Source organism: Chiloscyllium plagiosum, unplaced genomic scaffold (assembly GCF_037043375.1).
Source record: "Chiloscyllium plagiosum isolate Xiang-an unplaced genomic scaffold, Cpla_swu_hap1 HiC_scaffold_22, whole genome shotgun sequence".
Classification (NCBI taxonomy): Eukaryota; Metazoa; Chordata; class Chondrichthyes; order Orectolobiformes; family Hemiscylliidae; genus Chiloscyllium; species Chiloscyllium plagiosum.
Window position 1 is genome coordinate 29,539,959 of NW_028270160.1, and position 23,325 is coordinate 29,563,283.

General features: G+C 39.7%; 1 protein-coding gene across 15 annotated transcripts in view; it reads right to left on the bottom strand.

Annotated features, from left to right (window-relative positions):
- The window catches only part of ate1 (arginyltransferase 1), a 230,894-nt gene that overhangs the window by 178,820 nt on the left and 28,749 nt on the right, over window positions 1–23,325 (bottom strand). For 8 of the 15 annotated variants that reach the window (XM_043712693.2, XM_043712698.2, XM_043712690.2 and 5 more), the window contains 4 exons: window positions 21,033–21,133; window positions 18,487–18,735; window positions 4,294–4,544; window positions 1,287–1,415 (listed from right to left, as the gene is read on the bottom strand). In XM_043712693.2, coding sequence (XP_043568628.1) covers window positions 1,287–1,415; window positions 4,294–4,544; window positions 18,487–18,735; window positions 21,033–21,133 — 730 coding nt within the window. The remainder of the gene's footprint in view (window positions 1–1,286; window positions 1,416–4,293; window positions 4,545–18,486; window positions 18,736–21,032; window positions 21,134–23,325) is intronic. The other 7 variants (XM_087998915.1, XM_087998918.1, XM_043712697.2 and 4 more) reach the window with 1 other exon arrangement.

Here is a 23,325-nt window from a genome sequence, read left to right on the forward strand (position 1 = left end):
TGAAAAATTACCACAAGTTTTACCACTGAAGGTAAGATTAGTGCAGATTCTCCTCCAAATCCAGTTCAAAAACCTATTATCTGTCCCATTCCCAATATAATGTGTCAAAGTATTCTAAACAAATTGATAAGTATTAATAAAATTGTTTATTCTATGCTTAGTTTTGCTAATAAGCACTTTTAACTGCACCCGATTTATAACTTGATATCTAATATAGGCCAAGTTTCCAAGCTGTTAACAGTGCATGTGTTTGCCTTTCAAGTTGGCTTCAAATCAGGTTGCTCGATAGGGCACTTTAATCTGCTTAGCTCTTTTGTGTGCAACAAACTGCTCATTTGACAGAGGTAAAACAAAACTGAATAAGAGATCAAAATGAGAGATTTTCTGTTTTGAAAATACCCATTTGTGGCCATATCTGTACAAGTTTAGCATTATCAGTATACTAACTGTTTATAAATCAGACTTAGAAGAAAAGCAGGTGAAGTCATTTCTTTTAAATTAAGTGGTTCTTTTAAATTAATCACTCAACAAAAGTAGCCACCTTTCCCAATTCAGCCTATCAAAACCTTCATGACTCTGCTCTTGCTCTTTTGTGGGGCAGTGGAAATAGTTACAGTATTGTACAATATACATTATTTTAATGTCTTTTCTACAATAGAAATTCCAAAAGGCTGCCCAAGGACTCAAAAATAATTCATATACATTGTTAGGTCAATATCAAGTTAGAGTATAAATCTATTGAGAGATCAGTAGCATCTATTCTACTCAGTGGAAATTGATTTATGTTAATTTAAATGTTTAGAGCATATACTGTACCTCAAAGCCCAAAGCAATTAAATTCTAGCTGGCGATTGAGACTAGCACATTTGAGCAGAGCTCCTCCTCAGGACAATCAAAGTTTCAGGTTGAGAATGGCATTATTTTACATCACCTTCATATTATTCATAATATTAATTTAACAAAAGAAAATTGGAACATCTCTGCTTTTAAGTCTTGTTGTTTCGATCAGATCACGAAACAGTTTTTCAAGGAAGTGCACTATTTATGGATATACACGCATTTTCTACTTTGTCTTTTCGGCGTATTCATTCTCACTGGTTTAGTCTTATTTTTAATTTTGCATTGCCTTAATTTAGATATTACAGGGTACTCACTGAAATAGTAAAAAGACATAAATATTAACTATCTTTTATTTATTTTCCTACATGAATCTAAGTGATCATCCTTTCGCTACGCTGGTTGCTTTACCTCTTAAATTTTATGAATTATACGTATCTTATTCTGACCTGGTATTCAGTTGCTTTATCGGGGGGGTCCTTGTGAATGGTCATCTGGTACCGTTTATAGATCTGGTAAGACTCCTGAAAAGTTGCTTTGAACTGGGAGTTTGGTGGAGATGACCTCACTAGTCTCACCTTCAGGCAGCAAAAAGAAAAGCATTTTATTAAAGCAAGATATGTGAAAACTATAGAAAATTATTTCAAATTCCTAATAATTAAGTAGATTAGATTAGATTACTTACAGTGTGGAAACAGGCCCTTAGGCCCAACAAATCCACACCGCCCCGCCAAAGCACAACTCACCTATACCCCTACATTTACCCCTTACCTAACACTTCGGGCAATTTAGCATGGTCAATTCAACTGACCTGCACATCTTTTGGACTGTGGGAGGAAACCGGAGCACCCGGAGGAAACCCACGCAGACACGGGGAGAACGTGCAAACTCCGCACAGTCGCCTGAGGCAGGAATTGAACCCGGGTCTCTGGCGCTGTGAGGCAACAGTGCTAACCACTGTGCCACCGTGCCGCCCCAAAAAAAGTAAAAAGATCTCATTTATAGGATAGTGTAGCAGCTTCATCTAGTATTGTATTGCATTACCACAATTAACTATTTACTATTAATGAGTTAATTACATTTTTAGATTATTATAAAATTAAAAATCTATTTTTGTTGAGTTTTTTCAGTAATATGATACAATTCTTACATCTACCCATTTCAGAAAGCCATTATTCTAATGCCCTGAGCCATTACTAATGCCTGACAGTCATTCAATAGCAGAAGTTCAACTCAATATATAAGCAAAGTTTTTCACAGCTCTTTTAAACTTTAGCTTCCAGATAGATAGTGGAAATTGATTTCATTCTAAAATCACTAAATTAAGATATGGAATAAATGAACAAAGGACTCATTAAGCAAATTAGAAATGAAAAAACAGCTGTCATTCTTAATAGTTCTGCTTTTAAAAAATATTTGGCATGCCAGGTCTTTTGGGAATTACAGATGAAAAAAATACTTTAATGTAATGTAACAAAAATATGCAATGAATATCATGTATATTAAAGAATCAAACATTTGCATCCAATATTCTCAGTTATGTTGAATATAATTACTGATGCAGTGATACATTGAATAGACTAATGCTTAATATAAAGTTTCTTGGGTAGACAAGAAAGTTTGCAAGGAGGCCCACTGATTTTCCAATTCTGCATTTATGAGCTGGCACATTAACGCTCCCATTGAATGATTTATTTGGGGATTTTAGGCCATTTATTTATAACTGCATGATTGTTAATTTTTTTTTTCTGATTTTTGGCCCATACCAAAATCTACCAATGACCAACTACCTTCACCAACATGCAAGCTTGACACTTTGTTTATTATCATCTGAGGAAATCTCACTGGAGACACAATTATGTGATAAAATGGCTTGGGAAATCATTGAAAATAGCCAAAAAAGAATTACCAAGCATTACAAATACCAACAAATAAAACCTTTAAAATTCTATAATTATCAGAGTCTAGCTTGGTTTGTTCATGGTGTTAGATAGAATCATAAAAATCTAAATTTAACAAAAAGGTCTGGATGCAGTTATCACTTAGAAAGTCTGCAAAGAAAGTTAATAGGTGAAAGGTCATATTAATTATGCTAGTATTGTATTTGGCATACAACGGGATGGCGAAGGAAATAATAAGTTTTTTTCTCCTTGTTAGTGTTTTGATCAAGAAGAACATATAACTCCCTCTAACACATTTGATGTTTTCCTTCTGTCGTATGGACATTCTTGAAAAGTTACAAATGTTAGATACAAGATTTTTAATTAAAGAGGAACAACTTTAGCCATTTTAGATAAGCACCTTTTAGGAGTTTTAGTGCTACAATCAACTACATTTTCTCCAGTTTGTCATGAAATATTATTGAATGCTACCAAGAATAACTTTCTATATTTCAGAAAGCTTTTGACAGCAAAATACTTGAAAAATATAGCATGATGAACATTGATATGTGAGATTATCAAAAACAAAGACTTGCGTGTCTCTTAATTTCAAAGAAAGTATGGATGACAAGTAGGATTAGCATACAGAAGCAAATTCTTGAACAATGCATGGCATTTACACTGATATTTTGCAGTAAAACGAATTGTAAATGTTATGAAATTTTTTGCAAAATGCTATCATTGCAATTTAAGTATTTGAACACTAATATCCAATTCAACATTCATTAAATTTGATCCCAAAAGGAAAATGTTTGAAAAGTCATAAAGTTATGGTAAATTAAACAATTTGACTGTGGCTCCTAAACCACATGGATTGTGGTAAAAACCAATTTGATAGTAATACAGGTAGTTCTGGAATAATGCGAGTTTCAGTGGCGTGGTTTGACTGTAACGAAGCTGAAGAATTAGGGAACGGTATTTTGGAGAATGCATAATTCCGTTGGCAATAGCACGGTTTCAGTAGGGATGGGCTTGCAGGCTTTGTTCTGTGCATGCAATGTACATGCCAAAATCTCCATGCCATTCTGCGTAACAGCCAGTTCCCATGCATGCGCCATGTCCCTGCAGGTCTTCATGCTAACTGCGCATGCACAACGGGAGCTCCGGACTTCATGCTGTTCTGCACATGTGCTGATGCCAGCTGCTGACAGAGCAGCTCTAAGAGGTACTGTGCAGACAGCAGCTTCCTTACACTTTTTAAGTGAATTGTGTTAAAATTACTTTTGTTTCAATTTTCATTGAGGCAATGCTATACTTTGCATTAGTCTTTTGGATGATTTCTGAGTGATCATGAGTGATTTTATATTTGCCGGTCTGCCCCAACCCCACTTTTCCCATAGGTCCCATTATTTATATTAAGCAAGTTTTTTTTGCTGGAAAGCAACTGTGTTATAGGAGGACTACCTGTAATACCAAAGTCAAGGTATCTGAAACATACTTGCCTGAAATTAATACGGCAAGATTAAAAAGGACAAAACCACCAGCAAGATAAACCGTACTAAAATTTAAGAATTACCTCAAGCTTATGGGCTGCATCTGGAGTTAAAGACTCAGAAATAAACTCTTCCAATGATTTTGGCTTATTTGCTTGGGTGGCATGATGCTGCAGAGGGTGTGGATGAGGGTTGGAAGAAGAGGGTTCTTGGTGCTGGGATATATCTGCCATTTCTTTCTGCTGCTGTTTCTGAAGCAGTTTCGTCAGTTTCATCTCCCTCCGAATAACTTTTGCTTTGCGACAAGGTGGTTTATTTGGATCTGCTCCTCTGCCTTTTACAAAGGAAAAAAAATTGGTTAATCCTAAAACGGGACAAAATTTGACATAATACAAAAGGCAGCAAGCGCAAAAGGAAAATACTGCATATGGTGGAAAGCTGAAATAAAAACATATGCTGGAAACATTTAACCAAGGTCTATTAACTCTTTCTCTGTCCATAAATTTTAGCATTTCAGGTTATGTTCTGTCAGAACAACTGGAAAAAGTTGATGCAATTGGTTTTAAACCAGTCCAGAGACAGGATAGAAAGGATGGGGGTTAATCAATGACCTTTATTTATATAATTCTTTTAACTTAATTAAAATGTGGCAAAACCGGAAACCAACCCAAGGTACCTGGTTAGGCAAACCCACAATGCTTGCTCGCAAATTCAGGGATGGGTTGGTGATGCAAGTTAACATACAGGCAGCATAGGTTTGGATTGCCTCACATTTTTAAAAAGGACAGAAAAATGGGGTATCACCCATATGTTCATTGAAATAGTCAAATGCAAATGCAAAAAAGACAAGTTCAAACGAGACGGATTCAGGCAAAGATAGATATAGTCGATTTTAAATGATGCAGTCAAATTACAATTGGAAGCATATCTCAGGGTCAATTAAGACACAAAAGTCGCCTCCAGTTCAAACACAGACAAAATGGAAGGCAGAAATAGTTAAATGGCAAAAAGGGGAGGTGCTATAAAGCAAAAAGAAATAATAACCAGGCAAGAACAAAGGGGAGTCAAATGGTCAGGGTACGCAGGGACAAAGCAAAGAACGAGGTAGGACTGATGAATTAAACTGCATTTATTTCAAAGCAAGAGGCCTAACAGGGAAGGCAGATGAACTCAGAGCATGGTTAGGAACATGGGACTGGGATATCATAGCAATTACAGAAACATGGCTCAGGGATGAACAAGACTGACAGTTTAATGTTCCAGGATACAAATGCTACAGGAAGGATAAAAAGAGAGGCAAGAGAGGAGGGGGAGTGGAGTTTTTGATAAGGGATAGCATTACAGATGTACCGAGGGAGGATATTCTCAGAAATACTTCCAGAGACGTTATTTGGGTGCAACTGAGAAATAAGTAAGAGATGATTACCTTATTGGGATTGTATTATATACACCCTAATTGTCAGAGGGAAATTGAGGAACAAACTTGTAAGGAGATCTCAGTTATCTGTAAGAATAATAGGGTGGTTATGGTAGGGGATTTTAACTTTACAAACATAGACAGACTGGGACTGCCATAGTTAAAGGTTTAGATGGAGAGCAATTTGTTAAGTGTGTACAAGAAAATCTTCTGATTCAGTATGTGGGTGGATCTACTAGAGAAGGTAGGAGAAAGTGAGGACTGCAGATGCTGGAGATTAGAGCTGAAAAATGTGTTGCTGGAAAAGCGCAGCAGGTCAGGCAGCATTATGCCCGAAATATCGATTCTCCCGCTCCTTTGATGCTGCCTGACCTGCTGCGCTTTTCCAGCAACACATTTTTCAGCTACTAGAGAAGATGCAAAACCTGAACCTGCTCTTGGGAAATAAGGCAGGGCAGGTGACTGAGGTGTCAGTGGGGGAAGCACTTTGGCACCAGCGACTATAATTCTATTAGTTTTAAAATAGTGATGGAAAAGGATAGACCAGATCTAGAAGTTAAAGTTCTAAGTTGGAGAAAGGACAATTTTGAAGATATTAGGCAAGAACTTTTAAAAGCTGACCTGGTTGCAGAGTTTTGCAGATAAAGGGGCGGCTGGAAAATGGGAAGCCTTCAGAAATGAGATGACAAGAGTCCAGAGAAAGTATATTCCTGTCAGGGTGAAAGGGAAGGCTGGTCGGTATAGGGAATGCTGGTTGACTAAAGAAATTGAGGACTTGGTTAAAAAAAAAGGAAGCATATGTCAGGTATAGACAGGATAGATCAAGTGAATCCTTAGAAGAGTATAAAGGCAGTAAGAGTATACTTAAGAGAGAAATCAGGAGGACAAAAATGGGGACATGAGATAGCTTTGGCAAATAGAGTTAGGGAAATTCCAAAGGGTTTTTACAAATACATTAGGGACAAAAGGGTAACTAGGGAGAGAACAGGGTAACTAGGGCCCCTAAAAGATTGGCAAGGCAGCCTTTGTGCGGAGCCGCAGGAGATGGGGGAAGATACTAAATGGGTATTTTGCAACAATATTTACTGTGGAAAAGGACACGAAAGATATAGAATGTAGGGAAATAGAGAGTGGCATCTTGAAAAATGTCCATATTACAGAGGAGGAAGTTCTGGATGTCTTGAAATGCATAAATCCCCAGGACCTGATCAGATGTACCCTAGAACTTTGTGGGAAGCGAGAGAAATGATTGCTGGGCCTCTTGCTGAGATATTTGTATTGAAAGTGACAGTGAGGTGCTGGCAGACTGGAGGTTGGCTAACGTGGTGCCACTGTTTAAGAAAGGTGGTAAGGACGAGCCAGGGAACTTTAGATCGGTGAGCCTGACGTCGGTGGTGGGCAAGTTGTTGGAGGGAATCCAGAGGTACAGGATGTACATGTATTTATAAAAGCAAGGACTTATTAGGGCTAGTCAACATGGCTTTGTGCGTGGGAAATCATGTCTCACAAACTTGATTGTGTTTTTTGAAGAAGTAACAAAGAAGATTGATGAGGGCAGATCACTGGACATGATCTATCTGGACTTCAGTAAGGCATTCAACAAGGTTCCCCATTGGAGATAGGTTAGCAAGGTTAGATCTCATGGAATACAGGGACAGAACTAGCTATTTGGATACAGAACTGGCTCAAAGGTAGAAGACAGAGGGTGGTGGTGGTTATTTTTCAGACTGATGGTCTGTGACCAGTGGAGTGCCACAAGGATCGGTGCTGGGTCCACTACTTTTCATCATTTATACAAATTATTCGGATGTGAGCATAAGAGATATAGTTAGTAAGTTTGCAGATGACACCAAAATTGGAGGTGTAGTGGACAGTGAAAAAGGTTCTCTCACATTACAACGGGATCTTGATCAGACAGGCCAATCGGTTGAGAAGTGTCAGATGGAGTTTAATTCAGATAAATGGGAGGTGCTGCATTTTGGGAAAGCAAATCTTAGCATGACTTATATACTAATGGTAAGGTCCTCGGAGGTGTTGCTGAACAAAGAGGCCTTGGAGTGCAGGTTCATTGCTCCTTGAAAGTGGAGTCGCAGGTAGATAGAATAGCGAAGAAGGCATTTGGCATGCTTTCCTTTATTGGTCAGAGTATGGAGTACAGGAGTTGGGAGGTCATGTTGTGGCTGTACAGGACATTGATTAGGCCACTGTTGGAATATTGCGTGCAATTCTGGTCTCCTTCCTATCGGAAAGATGTTGTGAAACTTGAAAGAGTTCAGAAGACATTTACAAGGATGTTGCCAGGGTTGGAGGATTTGTGCCAAAGGGAGAGGCTGAACAGGCTGGGTCTGTTTTCCCTGGAGTGTCGGAGGCTGAAGGGTGACCTTATAGAGGTTTACAAAATTATGAGGGGCATGGATAGGATAAATAGACAAAGTCTTTTCCATGGTTGGGGGAGCCCAAAACTAGAGGGCATAGGTTTAGGGCGAGAGGGGAAAGATATAAAATAGATCTATGGGGCAACTTTTTCACACAGAAGATGGTACGTGTGTGGAATAAGCTGCCAGAGGAAGTGGTGGAGGCTGGTACAATTGCAACATTTAAAATGCATCTGGATGGATATATGAATAGGATGGGTTTGGAGGGATATGGGCCGGGTGTTGGTAGGTGGGACTAGATTGGGTTGAGATATCTGGTTGGCATGGACGAGTTGGCATGGACGAGTTGGACCGAAGGGTCTGTTTCCATGCTGTACATCTCTATGACTCTAAGTGACTAAATAAATATGGGACTCAAGGAAATATAAGGGGCAGCAGGAGGCAGGACAGTGGCTTAGTGATTAGCACTGCTGTTTCACAACGCCAGGGACCCGGGTTCGATTCCAACTTTGGGCGACTATGTGTGGAGCGTGCACTTTCTCCCAGTGTCTGCATGGGTTTCCCCAGGGTGCTCTAGTGTCTTCCCACAATAGGTTAGGTGAATTGGCCATGCTAAATTGCCCATAGTGTTCAATGATGTATAAGTTAGGTGCGTTAGTCAGGGGTAAATATCGGATAATAGGGTAGAGGAATGGATCTGGGTGCGTTCAGAGGGTCGGAATGGACCTGTTGGGCTGAAGGGCCTGTTTCCATGCTGTTGGGATTCTATTCTATTGTATAAACGCGAAAAGGGTTGCCTCCCAAAAAGAAAAAAGAAGTCAAAAATTATGATCTGAAATTGTTGAGCCCAATTTAGATTCTGAAACTGAAAAATCTATGATGGAAAAAGACAAGGTGCTGCTTCTTAAATTTAATCTGAACTCCAGTGGAACAATGCAGCAGGCTGACATCACAGTGATAGTGGGACGAAGAACTGAAGAAGTGATGCAGCTCCAAGTTATACTTGCAGACTGAATTAAAGGCGTTGTTTCAGGACATGACAAATCTGTGATTAGTCTTCCAAAATAGAGGAGTCTGCATCAAGAGCACAAATAGAGCATACTAAACTGAATGTAGTACAAGGGAATTTTTATTTATTCATTTGCAGAATGAGGACATCACTTGCTAGTTACACTTGAAAAGACCAAAGAGAGTAATTGAGGAGTGGATCAAGGAGATAGAAAGTGAACAATCCCTTTGTACGCTTGAAAGAGAACAGAGCCAAATGTGTAATTGAAGAGGCAAAAATAGATAACCAATTAAATATGAACAGCCGGTGAGTTGGAAAGTGAAGATAAGAAAAAAATACACCAAGGTCTTGGCCAGGAGGTGAAGGGGTGACGAATGTAGAAAATGATACGTACAGGATCAAGGACCCTGTCATTGGGAGAAGCAGTAGAATCATCAGTCAAAGAAAAAAAAGACATTATGGAGGCACTGGTATCGAAAGTGGAATTGTCAGAATAGGTGCAACTGCGGATTGAGAAACTGAGAGAATGCGTTGATGGCCATACAGGAAGTGGGGTAGGAGAAAATATAGTTAAGGTAGCTTCAGAGTCAAGAGGCATGTAATGCATATTTGCTCATTGTTTCCATTTCAATCCACAGTTGCACCTATTCTGACAATTCCACTTTTCATCAAAAGTCCAAATGTATTGGCTACATGTTAACTCTAACTGAAAGACTTGACATGCACTTAAACATGCTATCACTCTCCTAACTCAAATAGCATCAAATAACTTATCTTTCTGGGCTCTTTGTTTGATTTAACTCGATAGCCACTGCCACTAGAGATTTCTTAATATACTTGTCACCACTAGCTCCAAAGCTTTGACATAAGCATGACCCAATGTTGAAGTATAACACATTCTGTTTGAATTGCACTCTTGTTAAAATTAATTTGAGTTTTACAAATGTCACAACGCTATCAAAAGTCACTAAGTTCCAGAAACATCCTTTTGCTCTCTCTGAATAGGCAATATGCATGCGAGAGAGATTTGGGCATTGAATCAAGAATGATGTATTTAACTGTTTCACAAAATAAAAGGATTTACATGAATAAGCAGAAGTTTAAACATTTATAAGTGTTGTAAAAATAATTGCTGTAAAAGAGCAATGACCTATTTATTTAAAGTGGCTCTCTTCTTGAAATGCAACTTGGAAGTTCTTGTTTAAATAACTTCTTCACAGCAAAGTCAAATTCCTCCAACCTATCTAAACATCTTTTACCTCATTGCTGTTAAACTAAAATTGACCTCCAAAAGATTGGAACAATGCCTTAATCTTCAAGGCAGAAGGTTTTAAGAAGCTTAACAAATATTTAACTAAATGTTATTGGAACAAACTAAAACAAAATTACAAACTTAAAAGATTACAAAGGTCCCTTTGCATTGGCAATGTAAAAAATGCACCTCGTGAGGTAAACTAAGCTAAGCTGTCACAGGAGATAGTACCTGTGACTGAGAATAAAATTCAGATGGGGAAATCTTTCAAACAACAGCCAGGGCAGTACTGTGGCTCAGTGGGTAGCACTGCTGCCTCACAGCGCCAGGAACCTGGGTTTGATTCCAGCCTTGGGCGACTGTGCGTGGAGTTTGCACACTTTCCCTGTGTCTACATGGGTTTCCTCCCACAATCCAAGTTAGGTGGACTGGCCATGCTAAATTAACCAGTGTCCAAGAATGTGCAGTCTAGGTGGGTGAGCCATGGGGAATGCAGGGTTACAGGAGTAACAGGTAGGTCCGGGTGGGATGCTTTTTGGAGATTCAGTGTGGACTCAGTGGGCTGAATGGCTTGCTCCCACACTATAGGGACTCTATTTATGATCAATGAACATTTGCAGTGATCATTCACATCGGTTCTTGATACTTTTGCAAACAACCATTTCACGACTCATGTATTTTAGTATGATATGATTAGAAAATTAAATCTAATTGTACAAAATGACAAATGTAAATGCAAATCTAATACACTTAAAAAATTGAGGTCACAGTACTTTAAGAGGCTACCCATGTTTGTTTAATGGTATTAGAATAAGAGATTGTCTGTTTTGGAAGTTAAGATAAATTAGTGTAAAAGCAGCGAGCTTTGAAATAAAATAAAACTAGTTCAAAGCAGGCTATGTTGTTAATGAGATGGACAGAGCCCAAGGTGGCTCTCTGGTGTCAACTTGTCTGGTATGTATTTGCTGGGAGAAGGCAGCAGCAATTGAGTGCTTAAGCAAGTGCTAAAGAGCTACTGATAGAAAATTCACAGTTGTTGGGACATAAGACATTCCTGGAAGCCACTGATGTTTCAGGGCAGCTGAGAACGAAGATGAAGAAAGACGACAAGCAATATATACTGGATGAAGTTGATAAATATTGAAACTCAGGAATCCCAGTGAGGACAAGGGGCTTGCTGGGAAGGTAAATTTAAATTATAAAAAAAACTTAGCTCGTGTGTTCAGCGGTCTCCATTTTTCTAGCAGCGGTAGCAGTGGGATGGTTCAGGGCAACTGAGAATGAAGATGAAGAAAGCCTATAAGCAGTATATGCTGGGTGAAGTTGAGAAATATTGAAATTCAGAAATCCCAGCAAGGACAAGGGGCCTGCTGGGAAGGTATTTTTAAATTATAAAAACTTAACTTTGTCTATGGGTGGAGCACACACAGGACTGCTGAGTAAGTTCAGTAATATATTTCAGCAGCTGCTTTACCCAAAACACTACTTGAGTAATGTCTCCCACTCCTCTTCCTCTAACCAAAAAAAAAGGCTGTGTGCTAGATGGGTGAGGTAATTAGTTTTCTTTTATGTTCCGATAGTCTATTTGGGAATTTAAAATAGTGGGAATGGAGGTTAGGGCAGTTGAATGTTTCTCCTGCAGAATGTGGGAGGTAAGGGTCACCACTAGTGTCGCTGCTGACTTCATCTGTGGGAAGTGCATCCAACTCCAGCTCCTTGGAAACTGTGCAAGGGAACTGCAGCTGGATGAACTTCAGATCATTCAGGAGGCTGAGGGGGTTATTGAGAGGAATTACAGGGAGGTAGTCACACCTCACGTACAAGAAAAAGATAGATAGGTTACAGTCAGGGGACGGAAAGGGAATGGGAAGACGGTGCAGGGATCCCATGTGCCCGTTCCTCTCCATAACAAGTATACCGTTTTGGATACTGCTAGGGGAGATGACTTAACAGGGGTAAGCCATGGGGTACAGGTCGCTGGAACAGAGTCTGTACTGTTGCTAAGAAGGGAAAGGGTGGAGAGGAGCAGAGCATTAGTCATTAGGGACTCCATAGTTAGGGGACAGACAGGAGATTCTGTGGGAATGAGACAGACCCGTGGTTGATATATTCCCTCCCAGGCGCCGGGGTCATGATGTCGCAGATCATGTTTTTGGGATCCTTAAAGGGGAGGGGGAAAGGGAGTTGTGGTCCACATAGGTACCAATTACATAGATAGGAAAAGGGATGGGGATTTAAGGCGCAAATTCAGGGAGAATGGGTGGAAGCTTAGAGCTAGAACAACAGTTGTTACCTCTGGTTTGTTACCCATGCCATGTGCTAGTGAGGCGAGGAATAGGGAGAGAGAGGAGTTGAACATGTGGCTTCAGGGATGGTGTAGGAGGGAGGGATTCGGATACCTGGATAATTGGAACTTATTCTGGGTAGGTGGGACCTCCACAAATAGGATGGTCTACACCTGAACCAGAGGAGAACCAATACCCTGGGTGGGGTGGGGGGGGGTATGCTAATGCTCTTCGAGAGGGTTTAAAACAAATTCAGCAGGGGGATGGTAACTTAAATTGTGGCTCCAGCATCCAGGAGGTTGAGAGTTACGAGGTTATGAGGTTAGAAATAAGGTTTCAAGGTTGCAAGAGTTCACCGGCAGGCAGGAAAATGGTTTGAAGTGTGTTTACTTCAACGCCAGAAACATCTGGAATAAGATGAGTGAACTTACAGCATGGGTTGGTACCTGGAATTTTGATGTTGTGGCCATTTTGGAGACAGGAATGGTTATTACAGCTTCTGGGGGTTAGGTGTTTCAGTATGACCAGGAAAGGTGGTTTAAAAAAAAAGGGGGAGATGAGGCATTGTTAGTCATGGGTTGCATTACAGTGGCAGAAAGGATGTTTGAGGACTCGTCTACTTAGGTAGTATGGGCTGAGGTTACAAACAGGAGAGGTCACCCTGTTAGGAGTTTTCTATATGCTTCCGAATAGTTCCAGAAACAGAGGAAAAGATAGCAAAGAGGATTCTGGATAGGAGCGAGAATAATAGGGTAGTTATTATGGGGGCCTTTAACTTTCCAAACATTGACTGGAAACACTATAGATTGAGGACTTTAGATGGGCCAGTTTTTGTCCAATGTGTGAAGGAGGGTTTCCTAACCCAGTATGTCGACAGGCCAACAAGGAGCAAAGCCACATTGGAATTGGGTAATGAACCTGGCCAGGTGTTACAGATTTGGAGGTAGGAGAGCACTTTGGTGACAGTGACCACAATTCAGTTATGTTTACTTTAGCGATGGAAAGGGATAAGTAGATATCGCAAGGCAAGAGTTATAGTTGGGAGAACGGCAATTATGACGCAATTAGGCAAGATTTAGGATGCATAGGATGGGGAAGGAAAATGCAGGGGATGGGCACAATTGAAATGTGGAGCTTATCCAAGGAACAGCTACTGCGTTGACAAGTATGTACCTGTTAGGCAGGGAGAAAGTGGTCGAACGAGGAAGCCGTTGTTTACTAAAGAAGTTGAATCTCTTGTCAGGAGGAAGAAAAAGAGGCTTATGTAAGGATGAGATGTGAAGGCTCAGTTAGGGTGCTTGAGAGTTACAACTTAGCCAGGAAAGACCTAAAGAGAGAGCGAAGAAATGCCAAGAGGGGACATGAGAAGTCATTGGCAGGTAGAATCAAGGAAAACCCTTAAGCTTTCTATAGGTATGTCAGGAATAAAAGAATGACCAGAGTAAGAATACGGCCAACCTAGGGCAGTAGTGAGAAATTGTGTGTGGAGTCAGAGGAGTAGAAGAGGCACTAAGTGAATACTTTTCATTTGTATTCACACTGGAAAAAGACAATACTGTTGAGGAGAATACTGAGATAAAGATTTTAGCAATTCTGGAAAGTGTGAAAATAGACAGATGGGATTTATCCTAGGATTCTCTAGGAAGCCATGGAGGAGATTGCAGGGCCTTTGGCATTGATCTTTATGACGTCATTGTCTACAGGAACAGTGCCAGAAGATGAGGATAGTAAATGTTGTTCCGTTGTTCGAGAAGGGGAGTAGAGAGAACCCTATTAATTATAGACCAGTGAGCTTTACTTCAGTTGTGGGTCAAGTATTGGAAAGCATTTATAAGATAGGATTCATCATCAGCTAGAAAGGAATAATTTGATTAGCAACAGTCAACATGGTTTTGTGAAGGGTAGTTCGTGCCTCACAAATCTTATTAGGTTCTTTGAGAAGGCAACCAAACAGATGGATGAGGGTAAGACTGTTGATGTGTATTTGGATTTTAGTAAGGTGTTTGCTAAGGTTGCCCATGGTAGGCTATTGTACAAAATATGAAGGCATGGGATTGGGGGTGATTTGGTTCAGAAATTGGCGAGCTGAAAGAAGACAGAGGGTGGTGGTTGATGGGAAATGTTCATCCTGGAGTTCAGTTACTAGTGGTATACCGCAAGGATCTGTTTTGGGGTCACTGCTGTTTGTCATTTTTATAAATCACCTAGATGAGGATGTAGAAGGATGGATTAGTAAATTTGCAGTTGACACTAAGATCGGTGGAGTTGTGGGTAGTGCTGAAGGATGTGCTACAGAGGGACATATATAAGCTGCAGAGCTGGGCTGAGAGATGGCAAATGGAGTTTAGTTAGGAAAAATGTGACGTGATTCACTTTGGAAGGAGCAACAGGAATAGAGTGTACTGGGCTAATGGTAAGAATTTTGGTAGCGTAGATGAGCAGAGATCTTGGTGTCCACGTACACAGATGCCTGAAAGTTGCCACCCAGGTTGATAGGGTTGTTAAGAAGGCACACGGTATGTTAGCTTTTATTGATACAGAGTTGAGTTTTGGAGCCATGAGGTCATGTTACAGCTGTACAAAACTCTGGTGCAGCCGCACTTGGGAGTATTGTGGACAGTTCTGGTCACCACATTATAGGATGTGGAAGCTTTGGCAAGGGTGCAGAGGAGATTTACGAGGATGTTGCCTGGTATGGAGGGAAATCTTGTGAGGAAACGCTGAGGGACTTGAGGCTGTTTTCATTAGACAGAAGAAGATTGAGAGGTTTCTATAAATGATCAGTGGGTTAGATAGAATGGACAGTGAGAGCCATTTTCCTCAGATGGTGATGGCTAGCACAAGGGACATAGCTTTAAATTGAGGGGTGATAGATACAGGACTGATGTCAGAGGTAGTTTCTTCACTCAGAGTAATAAGGGTGTAGAACGCCCTGCCTGCAACAGTAGTAGACTTGCCAACTTTAAGGGCATTTAAATGGTCATTGGATAAACATATGGATACTAATGGAACAGTGTAGGTTAGATGGGCTTCAGATTGGTTTTACAGGTCGGCACAACATCAAGGGCCGAAAGCCTGTACTGCACTGTAACGTTCCGTGTTCTAGCCATGTGCCCACAAACAAATGCTGGAATGCAGTCTCAGGAATTAGTGGAACGCAGTCTCGGGGAAGAGATCAAATTTCCTGAATGTGAGCAGTTGTTAACGCAGTCTGTGACTGAACAAGTTGACTGTGTTGTCTAAAGCCGGATCTTTGGAGAGAAAGGAATTGGAACCTCTTCTAGAGAAAACAACATTTTAGCGAGATTTGGCAAACCATTGTATCATTAACATCTGAAGATTGCTGCGAAATCTTGACTACATTTACTATTTGATGTTCGGTGAGGTGTTTCACCAGTTTGCTACAACTTATATTCCAACATCCAGAATTATAGGAGGCAAGTATGGGCAACGGACAAACTATGGTGGAACACCCCTCAGAGCACATCAAATAGTAAATGTGGTCAAGACTTCTTTCAACAACCCAGGGATGCTAATGACTATATGGATTGGCATACTGTCTTAATTTTGTTAAACACTTAATTTGTTTGTTCAGAACAGTTGCATCTAGTTGATTTATTCTCTTAGTTAATACCACATCTCTCAAATTTGGTCTGGCTTGAAATAAAATACTGGCTCCGAGCCAGACAGCAATATGAATTTTAGAGTTTCATCTGGGATTATAACAATATGATGGCACTGATTTGACCTCCGGGTCACTGCCTGGGTTGTCTGATAAAATTGATTGCTGAGGTACAATTAACAAAAAAAAGGGAAAGGAAGATCTACATTCAGCAGCAGTCAAGCCTAACAACAAAAAACGCCTAATAAAGGCTGCCAAAAAACAGATCTTGCCCAGAAGTGTCAAAGTATATTTTGCTTTCGTAGCTACAAAGAATTTGGCAAAAGAATAGAATTAAATATTCCATGCATTATTGGGGATAACTCAACATGAACATGTAGTGCTAAGAGTAATTGAAAAATGTCTAGAATTGTTACTTTAGTCATTATTTGGCTTTGCAAACTGTGCCACTTCAGTGCAATAAGTAATTCATTTGACAAGGATACACAATATTACATCCCATTGTCACACTGTTTTATTATCAATTTGGGGTGAAGTTCTACTTACAGAAATGTTCAGAGCAAAACCTAAGAAATCGATCCATATTTTGTTTGTATATACTGTTTTTTAAAAAAGGGCAGTTGGTACAACATTCAGGAGTACTGTATGGGCGGCTCAGTGGTTAGCACTGCTGCTTCACAGCACCAGGGTCCCAGGTTCAATTCCAGCCTCGGACGACTATCTGTGTGGAGCTTGCACATTCTCCCAGTGTCTGCGTGTGTTTCCTCCGGGTGCTCCAGTTTCCTCCCACAGTCCATAGATGTGCAGGTCAGGTGAATTGGCCGTGCTAAATCGCCCATAGTGTTAGGTGCATTAGTCAGAGGGAGATGGGTCTGGGTAGGTTACTCTTTGGAGGGTCGGTGTGGACTTGTTGGGCCGAAGGGCCTGTTTCCAAACTGTAGAGAATCTAATCTACTGCAGATGAGCTACATTTCACATATTCCAATTTAAGGCAAAATTCCTGTACTGTGCTGCCACCTGCTGTTAATTTTAATAAAGTCGTAAATCTTGAACTGAACACAATAATGAGCATTTCAAATACTTACCTAGGAAATATTGTCCAGCTGGCTATGTTGGTGATTGAAGTGTAATATTCAATTCGATACTAACATTCAAATTAAAAGAAGGTTATGCATTTTTATTAACAGCTTTCTGCTCCCAAAGATGCAGGAGCATTCAGAGCCAAGATGACCAACAAAACAGTACCACTCTCTCTCAGCTCAATTTCTCATATTTTAACTACTGAAATTTGCTCAAGTTATTACAAGTTTCAACATTGTATGTGCATCAAAAGAAAATCAATTTCAAAACAAACTATCCTCTGATTTTCTTTCTTTCTCTACCTCTCTAGTTCTGGAGCTAGCAACTTTTTCAGAGAAGTGAAGAGGGGAGTGTTCTGTACTGCCTTTTAAGAGCTGTACTTCACAATAGGTTCCACACAGGTAATTAGGCAAGAACTTGAGTTGGGTCATACACTCATTGTCAACCACAATTCATTTTTTGGCAAGTAAACTATTTAATAAGGAGCAATTTTAAATAAATGAAAAATTCTGCATCAAAAATCAAGTTCCTTGGTACACCAGGTCAGAAAGATAACCAAAGGCAAGAAAGGGGATTTTTTTTTTTAAAAAGAGAACATTTGTCATTGAATTAAATTTTGTGAGTATTCACCTTATATGACCAAGGGTCACTGATTCAAGATTTACAGAATCACAGAATGCAATTCGTGAAATACACATGAAAGCTCTGATCAGCTCAATCATGGGTAATTAAAAGAACCATTTGACTTTGCTCAGTTACCAAGAATCTGCAAGCCGTAAATGCAAATGGCCAGAAAAGCAAAGTACAATTCCTGAAATAACTACAAATCCCAGAAACCTGTGTAATAAAAGTAGGATGCGACAAATTAACATACTTCCCTATTGACCAAGCTTATGGCCTAGTGTTAAGGCTGGCTTGAACGAACGAAGGTATCACAACTAAAAGCAAAATGCAGCCATGTGACCACTTTCATACATTATCAAAAATATCCTGGATATATTAGGCAGTGGCAAGAAAATTAATAAGATTGGTTTCTACTTTCTTCATAGTTCCGAACCAGCAAGGGAACAAACAAAGAGGTACTTCAAACAATTCAATTCATCAGACTCCATTTTAGTTATAGAAATGCGATACAGATCAAAAAGTTGAACATTCACAAATATTAGCAGCTAATTGTTTGCTTCAAGAATCTTGCATGATAATTTTGACAATGTCATTCAAATTCTTAAAACCTACCTGGTTTCGGAGTACATTTAAGTGAACCAGTGGAAACATTGGTCTCTGAGGATGCATGTTTTTGTCCTGGTTCCCCTTTCTCACTAGCAGCATCTGGTTGAGGATTTTCCTGTATTTCAGCAGACTCCGGTAATTCCTCGAGGCTCACAATCTTCAAAGGTTTCTCTATATCTACATTGACTTCTGAGTTACATGGTACAGCCTGATGATCAATTCCAGCATCTTCACTGTGAGAATCCATGGGTTCAACTTTAACACATGAAGAGGCATAATTACATGATGGATTTCAACAGTTTGAAATATGGCACATCCATTGCATTTCCAAGTTATATTTTCCATTAAAGTATATCTGAATATTTTTCATACCAAATAATTCAATCTTCTCATTAAACAAAGAACAATCTTCCTTAGAAGTATATTTAATTGTACTAGCAAATTCGGTGGTAATATCACAATCTATGAAGGGAATTGTTTCACCTTTACTACAGTACACACAAAACAATTTTGCCTGGTGAGCTGTTACCAACTTGCATAATACACTGGTCAAAATGCTGATAGTTTATTCAACTTCCCTTATGTGAATAAATACTAAGGGATGTATCTTTTTTAAGCTACATTAAAGGAGCATGGCACAGCACAAGTGTCACTTTGACCAGCAAACTGTATCTAATTGATGAATCTGTGAAGGCAGATTATATCTGAACAACCTCACAGAGTTTATTTTTAAGAAGGTCGCTAGCACAGCCGAACAGAGAACAGCCTATGGCAGTTTTCTAGATAGACACCAGAAAATATTTAATAAAATTGTGCTCAAGAGAATAGCAAAGAGACTCGGATACAAACTTGTGATGTATAAATAATTAATTAGGAAGAGACAAATGATAGAGAGAATGTACCCTAACTTAATCGTCTCTTAGTTTATCAGATACTAAGAAGTATCCTATGGAGGAGCAAGAAGTTATGAAGGAACTTAGGCAAACTAAATTAGTCAGCAGATAGATGATGTGTAACAACCATGAATTGTGGCTGTTCAGGTACCATCACTAAAAGCTAATACACAGATACAAAAGAAAAATCAATGAAGGCAAATGGGATGCCAGTCTTTGACTCAAGGTAGCTGGAATATATGGGGAAGTTGGTGTTTCAATTGTAAAGAGCTTTTGTCAGACTCCATCTGGAGTACTGCGATCAACTTTGGGGTACCCCTTGGAAAGGATATGGTGCTCTCCACACACTAGATTCATTGGAATGTTTAAAGACATAAGTGATGAGGACAAGCACTTAAACTGATTAAAGGTTTTGAAGAAGTAAATGTACAGAGACAAATGACCACCGGTAGGAGAGTTCAAGAGAAGATTACATAACCTTAAGATTTTAAACTTGACGATTCAGAAACTATATCAGAAGCACTTCATCATGCTGAAGTGATCTGGATCACTCTCCCTGAAAATTCACTGAACCGAAGTCAATTGAAAATTTCAGAATTGACAGGATACCAAGGATTACAAAATCCAAGATAAAAATAGGATTAAAATCTGTCATGATCCAAGTAGAATACGGTTCAAGGTCTAAATACTCAACATTGGAGGTGTTTGGGGAGGAGTGGGGGGGGGGGCCAAGGTCACGTCCTGCGTTGCTGGAACACTAGATGATTGCCAAGGATGGATTCACAGACAGTAAGTTAACTTTGATTTCAATTAAATGGTGGTCTAGGATTTTCACTGTTGCTTTGCCAACTGGCAAAACAATTAATTTATTAATCTGCAAAAAACTGCACAAGATTATCTACAAGAACTCAGTAAAACTAAGCCTGGAATAGTAACTCAGCAAATAGCTTTAATTTGTATTTGTTAAAAAACAACATCAGGATATTTTTGCTGGGGCAACCAAACTAAATTAACAACATAAACTTGGCTTGCTTCATCTTATTAATGAGGAACATCATTTTGAAATATGCAAACTGTAGCAATAACCTGGATTCATTACTTAGGAATAAAAGAAATATTAGTTCTAACCACATACTGAAAATAGTTGCATCTTACTTTATAAATTACAGCACATGTGGTGTACTGAACGACATGGCATGGTATTAGTCAAATAGAATCAAGATTCTCTCAGTTTCACTCTATCGTCTGAGCAGAGACAACAATCTCTACAAAGACAGCATCGTGGTACAACAACTGGCCTAATTTTCCTGGACTTGGTGGTAGCAGGACACACAGAAAGACCAGGAAAACTCAACCAGGATTCCATTGGTGATAACAGATAATCGCTGCTGGAAACTAACTTGCCTTCTCCGAATGCCCAGCAGTGTAAGACCTAATGTTATCTCCTCACTGAATAGCATGATTCATACAAGAGTGACCAATCACACAAATACAAATATCTCAAATACCCATGATTTTAATTGTGCCTCAATTCAACTCACTATTTCCTAGGGGAGGGGTGGTGGGAAATAAAATAAAATTTCTGCCACAGTAAATGGATAACATAACAGTATCAGACCGAATTTATTAGAATCACAACTGGCAGTAAACAGTACTTACCATCAGTTCCTTTTGCTACCTCTCCCTTGGAAAGGAACCGTGCCATTTTCTTCAATACTTTCTTTGATGATTTAGAAAGTTTGAAGTCTAAAGCATGACACCTGGAAAGATAACAGCACACTCTTAATAAAATTTACATTGAACTACAAATCAAAAAGAAGAAATTTGTTGCTAATGTTGCATTTGTTCTTTCGATATTTCACAGCCTTGGGGATGATTTCATCAAGATTGCCGTAGTGTTAGGTGAAGAGGTAAATGTAGGGGAATGGGTCTGGGTGGGTTGCGCTTCGGCGGGTCGGTGTGGACTTGTTGGGCCGAAGGGCCTGTTTCCACACTGTAAGTAATCTAATCGAATCTAAAAAAAAGATCATTATGGTTACGACCAAGAATATAAGTTGGGACAGTACTGTTGCATGGTCCAGTGGAGAGGTGAGGCCAACTGTTTTTGCTTTGCACATACTCATTAGTGCAGCAATGATATTTGCCCAATTGCAGAAGGAGGCCTTCAGCATCATTTTTGGCATGGATGAAATTTTACCACTGCTTATACGACTATCACTTTGTTCTGCTGACAGATCATTGCTCCCTCACATCAATCTTCAGCTCGATTTCCTCCATAGAAGCCAGTCAATTTCAGAGGTGGGCTCTAACGCGTTGTAGCACACTCGCACAATATGAAATATAGGCAACGTAATGAGATGCATCGTGCAGATTGCCTCTTCATTCAAGTGAAGGACAACACAGTAATGAATGAAAGATTCCCTACTTCTCCCAAACAGAAAGCATGCTGGTGCCAGTGGCACAAGTGAAAATCCTTGAGGGTAGTGATATCTGGACTATTAATGGGCAAGTGAGAGTAGGAATAGGAGGATACAGCAGATGAATTCATGGCTGAAGAGCAGGTGCAGGGGGCAAGGAGTCACATTTTTGGACTACAGATCTCTTCGGGGGTAAAAATGACCTGTTTAAGACAATCAGGTTTCAGCTGAATTGGAAGTGGACCAATGTCCTTGCAGGCAAATTTGCGAGTACTACTAGGGAAGCTTTAAACCATAAGATGCATGGAGTGGGAACCAAAGCGATAGTGAGAAAACAGAAAAGGCTGAGACTGGTACAGGAGATAAGAGGGAGCAAGTCTATTAGTCACAAGAGACAAGAGCTTGGCAGAAAATGAGGTAAGACTAATAAATTAAACTGCATTTACTCCAATGCAAGAGGTCTGACTGGTAAGGCAAATGAACTCAGGGCATGCTTGAAAACATAGTAATTACAGAAACGTGGCTCAGGGATGGACAGGACTGGCAGCTTAATATTCCAGGATACAGATGCTATGGGAAAGAAAGAAAAGGAGACAAGAGAGGAGGGGAAGTGCCGTTTTCAGTGAGGCAGAACATTACAGCCATACTTAGGGAGGTTATTCCTGGAAGATCATCCAATGAAGTTCTACAGGTGGAACCAAGAAAGACGAAAGGGATGATCACCTTTCTTGGATTGTATTATAGGCCCCTCAACAGTCAGCAGGAAATAGAGGAGCAAATATGTAAGGAGATCTCAGATATCCATTAAGAAAAATAGGGTTGATATGGTTGGGGATTTTAACTTTCCAAAGATGGACTGGGACTGTCATAGTGTTAAGGACTTGAATGGAGACAAATTTGCTAAGTTTGTTCAAGAAAACTTTCTTATTCAATATGTGGATGTACCTACTAGAGAAGGAGCAATATTTGACCTTCTGTTGGGAAATAAGGCAGGGCAAACAACAGAGGTGTCAGTGGGGGGGGCACTTTGGGACCAGTGATCATAATTCTATTAGCTTTAAAATGGGAAAGAACTGATCAAAAATTTAAAGTCATAAACTGAAATAAAGATAATTTTGACAGGAACTTCCAAAAGTTTATTCAGGGAGGTTATTCGCAGGTAAAGGGATTGTTGGGAGGTGGGAAGCTTTTAAGGATGAGGTAACGAGAGTTCAGAGACAGTATGCTGGATGACTAGAGAAAGTGAGGCTCCGATCAAGAAAGAGGAGGAGGCATATATAACATGTAGACAGCTGGGTTCAAGAGAATGCCTAGAAGAGTATAACAGTAATAGAAGTATACTTGAAAAGGAACTCAGGAGGGCAAAAAGGGGACATGAGACAGCTATGGCAAATAGAGTTAAGGAGAATCGGAAGAGATTCTATAAATACATTAAGAGCAAAAGACTAACTGGGGAGACAATAGAGTTATGGACCAGACCCCCTCAAAATATTTTAAGAAGGTAACCTCGACCCTAACTTTTTCTTATTTTAAAG